This window comes from Astatotilapia calliptera, chromosome 7, assembly GCF_900246225.1.
Source record: "Astatotilapia calliptera chromosome 7, fAstCal1.2, whole genome shotgun sequence".
NCBI lineage: Eukaryota > Metazoa > Chordata > Actinopteri > Cichliformes > Cichlidae > Astatotilapia > Astatotilapia calliptera.
Window position 1 is genome coordinate 638,141 of NC_039308.1, and position 13,499 is coordinate 651,639.

At 42.0% G+C, this 13,499-nt stretch overlaps 1 protein-coding gene across 4 annotated transcripts in view; it reads left to right on the forward strand.

The window, feature by feature from the left end:
• LOC113025003 (ankyrin repeat domain-containing protein SOWAHC) overlaps nt 1–13,499 on the forward strand; it is a 65,036-nt gene that overhangs the window by 7,518 nt on the left and 44,019 nt on the right. For all 4 annotated transcript variants that reach the window (XM_026172323.1, XM_026172321.1, XM_026172322.1 and 1 more), the window contains exon 4: nt 2,627–2,866. In XM_026172323.1, the coding sequence (XP_026028108.1) occupies nt 2,627–2,866 (240 nt within the window). The remainder of the gene's footprint in view (nt 1–2,626; nt 2,867–13,499) is intronic.

A 13,499-nucleotide genomic window follows, 5' to 3' on the forward strand; every position in this document is an offset into this window, starting at 1 on the left:
TTAGGCGTGTTTTCAGTAATGTTTTTGTTCACCGTGAACTATTTTAAATGTTCGTATTTTCATTGCGCTGTCTTTTATCTCAAACGTCCTGCTTTTCAGATCGTGACAGACTTCTCTTCTTCCTGTTCCTCGCCACCGTTGTCAGCGACTCCACTCGTGTCATTTTCCACATGCAAACAATAATCAGTATTTTATCAGTGAAGCTCGTTGCCCCTCCTGACACAAGACACCGAGAAGCATCTGAATGTCTGCAGGCGTCACATCTCGTCCCATCTCACGCATCAAGTCAGTCACATCATCAGTAAATAAATGCGGCAGCGTGCAAAGACAGGCCGCACACGCTCAGAGCGCAGCTGACGAGCGTGTGCAGACCAGTCGACGTCTTCCATACAAATTTCACAAGGTTTTCTTCATTTTACTCAGCAACTTCCAGCAACCGCTCACCATCCAGCTGGGGATTTGTTTTCCTTAGCAACCAGAGGTCGCCAGGCGGTTGTCAGTGGCTCTGTATACACGTGCAACCAGAGACCACAGGAAGTGAAGAACATGCTAGTGCTAGCTGCTTCCAGGTGACTGAAGCAACTACCAATGCGAGTGAAGAGTACCTTTGACTGATAATAATAATAATAACCTGGTAATAAATATATTAGACGGTCACCTAGGCAACCGGAGCCTGGAACGTCCAACCAGCTCTCAGCTTCTAAGTAACAAACAAATCGCTGCCATCGTGGACACAGCGTTAGCGTCATTTCCTGTTTTAGGCTAGTTTCTCACCGTGTCGTGTCTTACTTCCGGTTTTTGTGATTTTTCTGCCCCGCCCACATCGTCTCCACCTGTGTCCTGTTTTCCTGCTCATTACCTTTTTCATCTTTTTTTTTCTTTTTCATGTTTTTGGGTACATCTCTGTACAGACTCTTGATGGTGTCACAAATCAAGAAAGGATGTAAAAACTTGCTGTGAAAATGCGTGTAAGAAAAGTCTGCTGGCCACAGGAAACAGGAAATGGAAGCAGGAGATACTTGAACCTGCAGAGGGAGGGTGGGCACTCCTCTGAGAGGTTTGCATTACCCACCCTCGTGTGAGCGCGCTCACTGATCCAAAGCGCCTCCAAATAAGTTTCCTCTGAAGCTCTGCAGCTCACAGCGGAGGACCACTTAAAGCAAATTGACTTTACTGATGTGAATTATGACGATACTGATATCATGCATAAAGTTATTTACCCTCCGAAGGATTGAAATAAGTCATTCCCTCAGATACGGGGAACTAATATGAATGCAAATAGGATTAGGCTCCTGCATTAGTGTCTGATAAACAATTTACAGGCCTGAGCGTTCACCAGGGGATTCGCTCCACGCGGCGCCTGGAACGGGGGGGGTTAACCCTCCATCCTCTGCGAGCGTTCGCCTTCACCGCGTCTGCAGACAAATAAAGAAACGCAGATTACTGGCGAGGTCGCCGATTTACCTTTAAATCAGATCCGATCTGTCCCGAAGGGGAAGCTCCGACCGAGGACGACGCAACAAATGGAATTACAGCCAAACCGCAGAGCGAGCACGTGGTGAAAGACGCCCCGCAGGCCGCCGCTGACAGTTAATATGCAGCGAGAGTTGAGCCGATGCATCTCAGGTGTGCCCGAACCTGCAGCGTGTCCATTTCTACCTTAAAATTTAAAACGGGCCCAGCTTCTTGAGCTTCGCCACTGAAGGCAGGAAAGCCATGAGAAGATGTGTGCAGAGTTCACTGAAGCAGCTCACCCACTCTCAGGCTGCTGTTTGACTATCCCGCGCTCTTATTTTGAAAGCGTAGGCCCTTCCTGTCTGGTTGGACATGTTTAGTCTGGGAGTCCTGGCCCCACAAGCTGAGAAACTCCGATCAAATCAAAGCCAATAAAGTTAAAAACAGAGCCCATCCTCGCCACGCTGACTCGTCTGAGGACACTGAGGTCGTCCTGCAACGGAGCAGGATATTGTGTCACTAAGTTACAGCAGCTTTGCATGACTCGCAGCTTAAAATAATCCTTATTTGTTTTATACTCAACTCATTCTGTGACTCACACAAGCTCCTCCCCTTTTAAGACATCTTTCTGATGATTGGCCAACTTCATCACTAGCGCTGTTTAGTGAGAAAGTCCTGTTTAATACTTCAGATGGACATTTTAAATGTACTCTGAGTACTTTTTCTCTGATTATTAAAGTACACTTTGTTCCAGAGACTGCAGTACTTTTACGTGTACTCTGTGTGCTGTGGGGTAAAAGTGTCATCAGCCTCTTTCCACAGCACATGACGAACCTGATCACATGTCCACACAAACATACGACCACGTAAAACGAACAACAATCTGATTGTCGCGTGGAAGCTCTGAGATTTCTTCCTCACTGGTGAGAAAAGTTTATAACTTCTGCCTTTGAAGCTTTGATGCTGCTCAGTCTTTGCCTGGTACATAACGTCTGAAACGAGCCCCTGCGTGACTGTAACACGCCAGGCTTCACCGCCAAACCTGGAGAATCGTGTAGACATAGTAGCGATGGGCGCCTCGGCCAGCGTGGTGTTCAGACATTTTGTTTATCAGTAAACGTGCTCTCATCTAATGATCCAGCTGATCCAACGAGTGCTTGTTGGTCCACAGAGAAACACAGAGATGGCGGCTCGAGGCCGCCGGCCTGACGGATGTTTTAAACCTGGGACTGCGGTCGAAGAAGCATCGCTGCAGAAAGTGGGCGGACCCTCAGACCCGCCGACCTTCGCGGCGGTGAGCGCGAGCAGGCCGACCTCCAGCGGCGACGGAGGAGACGTGACCTGCTGCGACCTGCTGTCTCTGAGGAGCGACTCGGTATCTTTGGCCAGCGAATTCAACGTGTTTGGGAGGGTGAGTGAAAGACGAAGAGCCGGGGCGTTCACGCAGACTTTTGTTTCCGAAGCAGGAAATCGGAAATGCCGAGCAGCTGTTGGGATTGGTTTACACCAGCCAGAGGTGTGGACTCGAGTCACATGACTTGGACTCGAGTCAGACTCGAGTCATTAATTTTATGACTTTAGACTTGACTTGAAAAAATGTTCCAAGACTTGTGACTTGACTTGGACTTTTACACCAATGACTTGGGACTTGAATTGGACTTGAACCAGTTTACTTGAAAAGACTTGATGTTTCACCCCAAATATAAAATTTAACACGCATATTATATTATATTATATAGAAAGTGTGCACCATTAATTCAATTCATTCATTTATTCAAACCACACTCCGTACGTATGTGTGCGTGAGCTGTAGCACAGCCAATCAAATTAACCAGATTTTCTTGTTTTTAAAAAGAAAAAAAAAAAAACGCTCAAATGCTGCAAGGAGATATTTTTTTTCAGGTACATAAACTATGAAGTAGTCAACAAAAACCCGAAATGCAATATGCAAAACATGCAAGAAGAGAATCACAGACAGAGATGGAACAACTTCCAACTTTCTCCGACGGTTGAAGTTGTATAAAGAACGGTAGGCGGGGCTTCATGACTTCATCTAACTAGCAAATGTTGTCCAGGCTACGTTGGTGATACAGTTTTTTTTAATGTGTATGATATTTTTGTCATGCGATTTTAAAGCCGGTCCTACAACCGCATCCAAGAATAACATGCAGCTTATCTCAGAACTGTCGGTGAAAATTATTCTTGGAGCTAAGTTTAATTGAGCTGCATTTTAAAGAGGTGTAATTTCACAATTTGTGTATATTTTCTAAGTTCACTATTTCGTCATGTGTTGAGAAAAACACAGATTTAAAAATTACATGGTCTAATATTTACATTTAGCATAACTGCAACATGCTTTTTTTCGGTTTTTTTTTTAAAGACTCGAAAGGACTTGAAATTCAAAGTTTCAGACTTGTGACTTGACTCGGACTTTTACACCAGTGACTTGAGACTCGACTCTGACTTGCCTGACATTACTTGAGACTTGACTTGAGACTTGACTTGTGACTTGAGGATAAAGACTTGAGACTTACTTGAGACTTGCAAAACAATGACTTGGTCCCGCCTCTGCCTGTACCAGCTCTGCTGGGTGTTTGTGAGTCTGACAATAATGAACTGTTACACAAATCTGGGTCTGTGCACACAGAAACTCACATTATGTGACATCACTCCTCGCTCCGATCACGGAACGCCAAAATAAAAGCACAAAGAAATAGGAAATATTTGCTGTAAATAGTTCACAGCAACGTGTGTTGCTTCGGACCGAGGTGATTTCTGTGGCATAAAGAAGAATCACGCTTCCATGATTAACTTATTTGTTTGTCCATCATGGACTGAGCACAGAAACGCTGAGCTCTGTGGGCAGGTACACATCAGGTATAACATCCATATGCATATCCAGGATGCCTGCAAATCCAGCCCATAGTGTCCACAACCAGAGAGCTAGCTTCTTACAGTGCAGTTTGTTCCACGATGAGGACAGAGGGGAGGGTCTGCATGTTAACACGTTTGGGCCAAAGTGCAGCTTCTTCCTGTAACGATGGAGCTGCAGCTAAAGTGATGTCAGCGGTTCAGAGTGCAGGTACGCCCTAGGTGACATCACATGGTCACTGTTTGTTCAGAACAAACCTTCAGTAAGAGTCAGACAACACTGCAGTAAATGTTTGAATTTTTGAATGGAGTCTGGTGTGTGGCTGAGGTTCTCGTCACATTGTACCCAGACTGTGATGTCAACAGAACCAAAACTAAACCGTGAGTGAAACAGGAAGACCCGCCCACTTCTCCCCTCCACGTTTATCACGGTGGTAATAAAGTGTAACGCACTGATAGAAACTATTGTGTTTAATTACCCTTAATTGGGTTTATCATTTATTAATGAGTGTTGTGAAGTTCGTTGACCTTAAACTAAAGGATGAGGTTGAATGAGGAGAAACAGGAAGTGCTCAGGTGAAGTCAGGTGAGCTCAGCCTGAGCGAGGCTCTGTCTACGTTTTCATTCAGGATTTTTAATGCGATCAAATCTGTTTCACCTTTGCCGTCCCACCTTTTAGATCTGAGTAATCACACGTGTTTGCGCCCTCTCGTTCAGCCTCTCGCTCTTACATTCGGACGCCGGCGAGGAAAAGCTGACCCCATCTTGTCGTGATGAACCTAGTGGACTGAACGGACTCCCGCCCTCTGCAGAGGTATCATCACGCTGGCGGCAGGCTCCACATCCCCCCCGCCGAATGAAGCTACGGCGTAATCATAATTCTCTTGACCTCCGATGACCCCTGCGAGGCTCTGACAACGAGGGCCACGCGACACAACAGACGGCGCCGCCCGCTCCAAAATGGCTTTTTCATTTCTCGAACAATCACACTGCGGCAGCGCTGAATGAGAGGGCAGATTACATAAGGTGGGGGTTCCCGGGGTGAGATGAGAGCTTTTTCTCCAAAACGCCGCAGTCGTTATCGCTCTCATTAAATTCCTCCTCTGACTCGGAGCCTGCTTTGAATCCATCCATCGGAACAACACGGCGGCTGGAAATTCTCAATTAATATGTTAATGTGTGCAAGATATTTCATCACAGGAAGCAGAGCTCAGCGCGCTCACAGGTTAGCGCCAAATTACAGGAGACCCACAAACAGCATCATCCGAGCCCACAGCGGCGCTTTGGAGCAGGAACGGGCCCTGAAGGAGCTCCAGGAGAACCCTCCCACCCACAGAAAGTTTCCATAAACATACTGTTCGCTGTTCTTTAGCTTGTGCTCCAGGCCCGATACGTCCGTGAGACCGAGTTTGGATCGGGGATTAAATGAGTGAACGTTACGTGAAGTGTGTGCGTTCCGCTCACATCGACATCAGAGCTGTGTAAAAATAAAAGCTGGCTCTTTTCTGCCTCTCTGTGCTTTGGATACGCTTTCTTCTTGTATGCAGACATTTCTAAAGGAAGAACTGAAATTCACACCATATGCTGTTAAACCATGAATAAAAATTTTGTGTTTTTTGCCATTACTTTATGCAACAAATGCATGTTTTGACAAGTGGAATTACATTTTCTATTAAGCTGGTGCCATATGTTAGGCATTCTTTAATAAGGAAAAACTAGTATGTCAAGGACTTTATTGTGAAAAGAACAGGAAGGCCTTTTGGGACAGACCCTATCCGGTTGTTCAGTGATGACGCGACGAATCCTACTTCCGGGTCTAAAGTAGTCTGCGTTTAATATGGCTTTTGTGTTGTTAACATGTTTAATGTTTTGTATTTTCTTATATTTGATCTCAAAAAGCTCCTAAAACAGTCAGTGATCACTGTTGACCTCCCTCGGCTTTTATTACCGCTAATCATTTATTTAAGCTCAGTTTTTAAAACCTTAGGATGTAACTACAGCCCAGCCCATGCAGCAGTATATGAATGACTAACCTCGTATTATGGATGGATTATCTCAGTTGTTCTCCTGGCTGAAGTTTGGTCCTTTTACAGCATCCTGCCATGCGATTACATTTGTTCCTGACCACCGAAAACACTCACGTTAACTTTTATCGAGTGGAAAAAAAGTTAGCTTGTTCATATTATGCTAGCATAGCTGTGTCACTAGCGGTCACGTAGCACATCATTATATACCAGCTAGCCCAACTTCAGTAACCCTACAAACGGCACTGCTGTTTCGTTTTCTGTCTTCATTTATGTTGGAAGTGATAGCAGAGCTGTACATTTTAATTTGTTTCCAAAACCCCGCAGTCAGGACATGCTATATTGTATTTAGATAGAAGCTAGCGAGCTAACTCCCTGCTAACTTCTAACTCCGTTAAATGTCATAAATTCCGTTTTCATGGATGCCTGGATGTTAAACTCAATTGTTACACCTGGTAGAGCAGAACACTGATCATTTTATTAAAGATGAAAGACTTTAGACTGTTTTTCCAACTCTCAGTAATGCCACAGTGATCGTTTGATATATGGACCTGCAGCGGAGTTTAGGTCCAGACACGGCTAGTGACGTCAGACTGAACAACCGGATTGAAAAAGACGGACGTAGCTGCAGCGAGACCGCCCACTTTTACGCCTCCAGATGAGTGTTTTCAGCGCTGCCACCTTGGTGTTTTGAAACCAGGTGGTACCTCCTGGTTGTGACCAATGACTGTAGAAAACATGGACGATGCCACCCCGCCTCCTCCTATTGTGCAAAAATGAAGCCAAAATACCCCGCTTGTGGAGGCTGCCATCTTGCATTTTTGGAGCCAGAGTCTGCGCAGTAATGACTTTAGGTGGAGCGACTGTGTAACGCTCCCGCCCACACACCCGCTGGACGTGACCGTAAACACGCCCCCCTACACTTTTTACGTAGCCCGGCTGCTCCAGTTTTTTGCTGGTTTACCGCGACTGACGACTCGTTTAATTAAGGTAAAAACAACCATGTCACTGTTATAAAAAAGACACACAGCTTATCATCTTATAGTTCTAAAATCGCTCTGTTGTTAATTCGTTTGCTAGATTAGCCGCTAGCATACGCACTGTGTTGGAGGCTTGTTGCTAGCTAGCTAGCAATGCTACACACCTGTTTTTTTTTGGGGTTTTTTGTTTTTTTCAAAATATTAAACTTAATTAAGAAACAGTATACAGAACATGTATACAATCAGAGCAAAATTAACATATGCCAGGGGGTGTAATACAAAGAATTACAAACATTCAAATAATTTGTAATTACTACAAATAGTAATAGTTTTCATAGCCTTTTTGTTAAGTGATCCACTAATCAATTTTATGTAACATAAAACATCATTATAGTAATGTTTAAAATTAGGTTTTTTGTTACTGTATTTGCATTTGTGAAAATAAAATTTAGCTAAGATAACTAATAAGTTTATTATAAAGTAAACATCTTCTTTTTTTTGCCTTCGAAAGAAACAAAATACAACATTTTCCCATTTCACAGTAAAGTCTTTGTAGAGATGTCCAGCAATGAATCTACTGAAGTCTTTCCAAAATGTTCTAGCGTATGAACAGATCCAGAAGAGGTGCTGCAGTCTCAGGATGGCTTCCACAAAATCCACAGCTCACATTTATGTCCCTTTTGAACTTCGTCATGTAATGATTAGCAGGATAAAATTTATGCAATATTTTAAATGAGACTTCCTTCACTTTATTCGTTACCAGATACTTGTTAGGAATTGTCCATACTCTTTTCCAGTTAATGTCACTGACAAAGAAATTCCAATAAGAGACCACATGTGGGATAGTTAGAGATTCTGTCTGGAACAAAGCACGAATATTCTTATTACTTTTACTGTGGTTTGTTAGACAGATTCTTCCTATGTGTGAATCTAAAGGGTTGGGGAGAGAAACAGATGATATGCAAGGTTGAATACCTTTAAAAAGCATTATAATACCCGTAGGTATTGCATCAAATAATATGGCATATTCTTTGGGCGTGGCTGGAAATGTATAGGTGTTTAAGAATTCTGAATAGGACATGAGCTGCCCATTAGGATTAAACAGCTGATTCACTAAAACAATCCATTTCTCAACCCACCTAGAAAAAAATGATGATTTATTTTTATACACTATGTTCCTATTATTCCAAATTGGACACGTATGGGGTGTAAAGTTGTGTTTATATATAAGGGACCAAGCTAATAGAAGTTGTTTGTGAAACATCGAGAGCTTTTCTGGAAGCTTATCTATATTATAATCACAACCTAAGATAAAACTTAGACCACCAAACTTAGAGAAAATGTAGTGAGGAATAAAATTCCAAATGGATACCGGATTTTTAAGAAAATGTTTAGCCCAATTAATCTTAAATGTATTGTTTAGAGTAGTAAAATCCAAAACATTGAGGCCACCGTGTTCATAGTCATTCATCAATACACTTTTTCTGATGTAATGTGTCCGGTTTTTCCAGAGGAAGTTGAAGAGCATTCGGTCGATATCCTTACAAGTTTTGCCGTCCACATGCAGAGAAATTGCTGCATAAGTCAGTCGACACAAACCTTCTGCTTTTGAGAGCAATACCCTTCCTCTTAAGCTTAAATCTCTCTGCAACCATTGATTTAATTTGGCTTGAGATTTTTTAATAATTGGGGGAAAATTTAGTAAAATTCTGTCTTTTGTATCTTTGCAGATAATCAGACCTAAATATGTTGCTTCATTTTTAACTGTTATATTACAAATACTCTGAACATTACACTCTTTGACAGGTAATAACTGACATTTATTTAAGTTTAGGACCAATCCAGACCCTTTTGAGAAATCCTCTATTACACGTAAAGCAATTGGCACTTGGCTGGCATTTTTAAGAAAAATTGTGGTATCATCTGCCAATTGACTGATGACAACCTCTCTGTCTGCTATGTTTATACCCTTCACAGGGCTATTCGAAATATGAGAGGCAAGAATTTGGGTGCAAAGTAAAAAAAGATAAGGGCTAATCGGGCAACCTTGGCGTACACCTCGATTAAGACTAAAACGAGAAGTGGTGCCATTTTTCATTCTAATAGAACTATTAGCATTGGAATACAGAGTTTTGATAGCTCTGCAGAAGATATCATCAAAACCAAATTTCTGAAGTGTAAGAAATATAAATTCATGCTCAATTGAGTCAAAGGCTTTATAGAAGTCCAGGAGAAGGATAAATGAGTCATCAGATATTAATGCTGAGTAGTCCAGAATATCCAAGACGAGTCTAATATTATTGGAGATGTGCCTGTTTGTCATAAAACCAGACTGTGTCTCGTCTACAATATCATCCAAAATATATTTAATTCTTCTAGCTAGCAATAGAGCTAATATTTTATAATCATTATTTAGGAGGCTTGTTGGTCTCCAGTTGTCTATAAAAAGTAGGTCCTTCTTAGGTTTGGGAATTAAAGTAATAAATCCCTGAGTAAGGCTGGGAGGAAGAGTGCCCCTTTCAATACTTTCATTATAAACCTGCAACAAAAAGGGTGCAAGCTGACAAGAAAATGATTTATAGAATTCAGCCACCAGCCCATCTGTGCCCGGAGATTTGTTGTTTTTAAGAAATTCAATAGATGTCAATATCTCTTTTTCAGTAATTGGACTGTCACAAAAAAGCCTATCAGCACTTTTAATCATTTCAACATTGTTTACAGAGTCAATAAATTGGGTAGCGACCTTTGCGTTATAATTGGATTCATACAACTTTGAGTAGAAATTACAACAAAATTGAGAGATAATTTTTGCATCATCACTGACCGTACCATTTATATTCAATTTATGAATAGTATTGGTTTTAGATCTATGTTTTTCTAAGCGGAAAAAATAAGCAGAATTCTGCTCTCCCTCCTCTATCCACCTTTTTCTTGAACGAACGAAAGCTCCTTCAGCTTTCTGGCAGTAAATCTCATCCAGTTTAGATTGAAAGGACCTAAGATGTAATCTATCCTCCTCCGAGACCTCGTCTGGTGGGAGTTGATATATTGCGGAAATTTGAACAATTAGATTTTCTTCTTCTGCTGCCCTTGACTTAGCTATTTTTGCCCCATACTGTCTCAACATTTTACTTGTCTCAAATTTAAAAATTTCCCAGTTTGTGCTATAGGAATTCTTGCTACACACCTGTTACTCTAATAGAGATTGAAAATGTGACGTCATTCAGGGGTAAAACCGCAAAGAATTCTGGGAACTCGTGGCAAGCGGTACTAGCTCACGCAGGCTTTCAATTGAAATCAGTCACACAGCGATAAAAAGAAACACAAAAATGGCAAGAAGCTGTTGTATTATTAACTGCAATAGCCGGTCGCATGACAGCCACGGGAAGCCGACGGGTAAAGAGATCGGTTGTTATCGGATTACGTCGTTGAAGAGAAATTGTTCGAGCCGTGTTTCCGAAGTAACAAAGAGCCGACTGGATCGCAGCCATTCAAAGATCAAATATAACGTCCCAGAACACTCCAGCTCACAGGTTAGTCTGCTCCAAGCATTTACACAAAGGTCAGTCTGCTGTTGTAGTTAATACGTCATTTTCATAACATAATTTGTGATATAGGTTACAAGCAAGTCTGGCGCTGAACAGAAATTGTCGCGCTATGCTCCTTTATTTATTGTGCATAAATAGTGAATTGTCCTGACACAATATTGCGTTTCGCTTCTGTTATTATGGTACATTGACAAAAACACATACTTTTATTCACAGGATAAAACAGTTGTTTTGTATCACTAATTGCCCAGTACCATTACAGCATACAATATTATTGTCACTGCTACATTTCTGTGATGCTACCAGAAATTATTTCCACTACTAATTAATTACCGTTGAGCTCAAAGGTTATATTAATAAACGGTTAACGAATGTGTATTTATGAAGACGATTTGTGAGACTGGTAAACTTATGATACGTACAATGGTCTTTACTTTCTACACGGTGCATTTCAAGGTCCTGCACCCATCCGTCGGTAAACTGTACCTGGGCTTGTTGCATGACCTGAAGTTACTAAACTTCATGAGTGTATGCACTCACTCCAAGAACCGTATGATTATAAATATGAGCGTGGTGAAAGTTGGGCAGCACACTAACGTCTTTTGTCCCTCTGTGTGCTCGTAAGGGTCTGACCCTTTCACTCCTTTGATTTTTTCCACGTATCTTTTCTTTGTCTTTTCGTCGAGTCTGTCTTTGTATGGACCGGCATTGTTCTCCTTCGTTTTGTACATACCTTTTTTAGGGGACAAAGAAAAAGCAAGAAGGTATTGGAACCGGAGAATGAACGTTTTGCGGTGCTGCAAATGCTTGCATTTGATGCGGTACTTGGATTTTTTTGCAACGAGTTCCCGGCATGCAATGCGCGAAAATCAGACGTGAAAGTTCTACTCTTTTGGCTTTGTGTTTATTGTTTTTATTGTTTTTGTTTGTTTCTTCTTTTTTTTTTTTTTCCTTTCTTGCTATAATGCTCAACCGAGGATATTACATATTCGGATTAATGATGGAGCCTTGAATGTTACTGTTGTTTCTAAATAAAGTTCTTTAAAAAAAAAAAAAAAAAAGTACCCTAACCCACTCAAAGACCGTGAAGGCCGGAAGTGCGAGGCTTGTGAAATGGGCGGTCTAGCCTCCGTCGCGCTGCCCAGGTTGCCTAGCAACCATGATACTAACAGCTGGAAACGTGTCATACAGCTGTGTTTGACAGAGATGAAGGAGAAAATCTTTTGTTCATTTGTTTGTTTCTACATGAGCTTTGATCATTCTCTGTGAGATGAAGCTCAGCTATTGGACGGCGTATATTTTAAAGTAAAGGCTTTAAAACCAAGTTAGTACAAACGTCACTAATGTCACATAACTTTGCCGACATGTGGCCAACAGTCATGTTTAATGTTCTTCGTTATTAAACATTTGCACAGAAATAAGTGACGTCATATTCAGTACTTAAAGTTCACTCTTCGGCCGCCCCTCATCCGCCGTTTTTTTCGGCAAAATTATCCACACCCACCGCCACGCTATGCATTCTGGGATATGTTGGGCCACGAAGTCTACACCGCCACGTCCTTAAAATTCAGGGAAATGAAGGACGCATTTGAGGGCTGCATTTCGAGCAGCCTTTGAATTGGGACAGCCCTCGTCGCGTCGCTGTGACGTAATCGGCCTTAAAATGCGGCCTTTAAGGCTGCAGAGCCTGGATTGGGAGACAGCCAATTTTTTCTACAGTCATTGGTTGTGACTATGACCCCACAAATAATGCTTCTTTCTGAAACACATAACATGACCAAAATCTAATTCTCGCCCCCCTGGTGGTTATTACAAAAAATACAGGTTCAAGGCACTTCTGCAGTGGCCAGAAGCTGGATCCAGGGTTTATACCAGACCTGGGTACGGCCCACAGGTGCCACCCAGCCTTCAATCGTCCCTGAAAATCACCATTACACGAGTAAACAGGAAGTTTAGCAAAGTGCAACAGAGTGTCTGGTGGACTCTGCCACTCGAAGATGCTGAGAGAAAAAGAAGCATGATTCAGGAGAACAGGACGGACTGAGGCTACTACAGGAAATCTGGTTCTTCAGCTGAAAAACTAAGTGGACAGTTTATTGACTTTGTGCTCTGGAGTTTGAGCCGTGATGACCACCACACAGCCCAGTTACTCATTTTTGTAGTGGGACACTGGGAGTTATGTAGGAGCTGGCAGCAGTGCACTCAGTGAAAGGACTACAACTGTTCATGGAGGTAACTGCACGGAGGTGAAATGGGACAGACTAGGAATGTTTGTTACATAGTTCATTATATAGTGACAAAATGTTGGCTTGTTTCATATTTTCTAACTGTGCATGTAACTGTAACATATACTCTGAGCAGAACTGAGTTCAGTTTATTGGTACTTACCCCCGACTGTGTATATGTACTGTATATATATATATATATACAGGGAGTGCAGAATTATTAGGCAAGTTGTATTTTTGAGGAATAATGTTATTATTGAACAACAACCATGTTCTCAATGAACCCAAAAAACTCATTAATATCAAAGCTGAATGTTTGTGGAAGTAGTTTTTAGTTTGTTTTTAGTTTCAGCTATTTTAGGGGGATATCTGTGTGCAGGTGACTATTACTGTGCA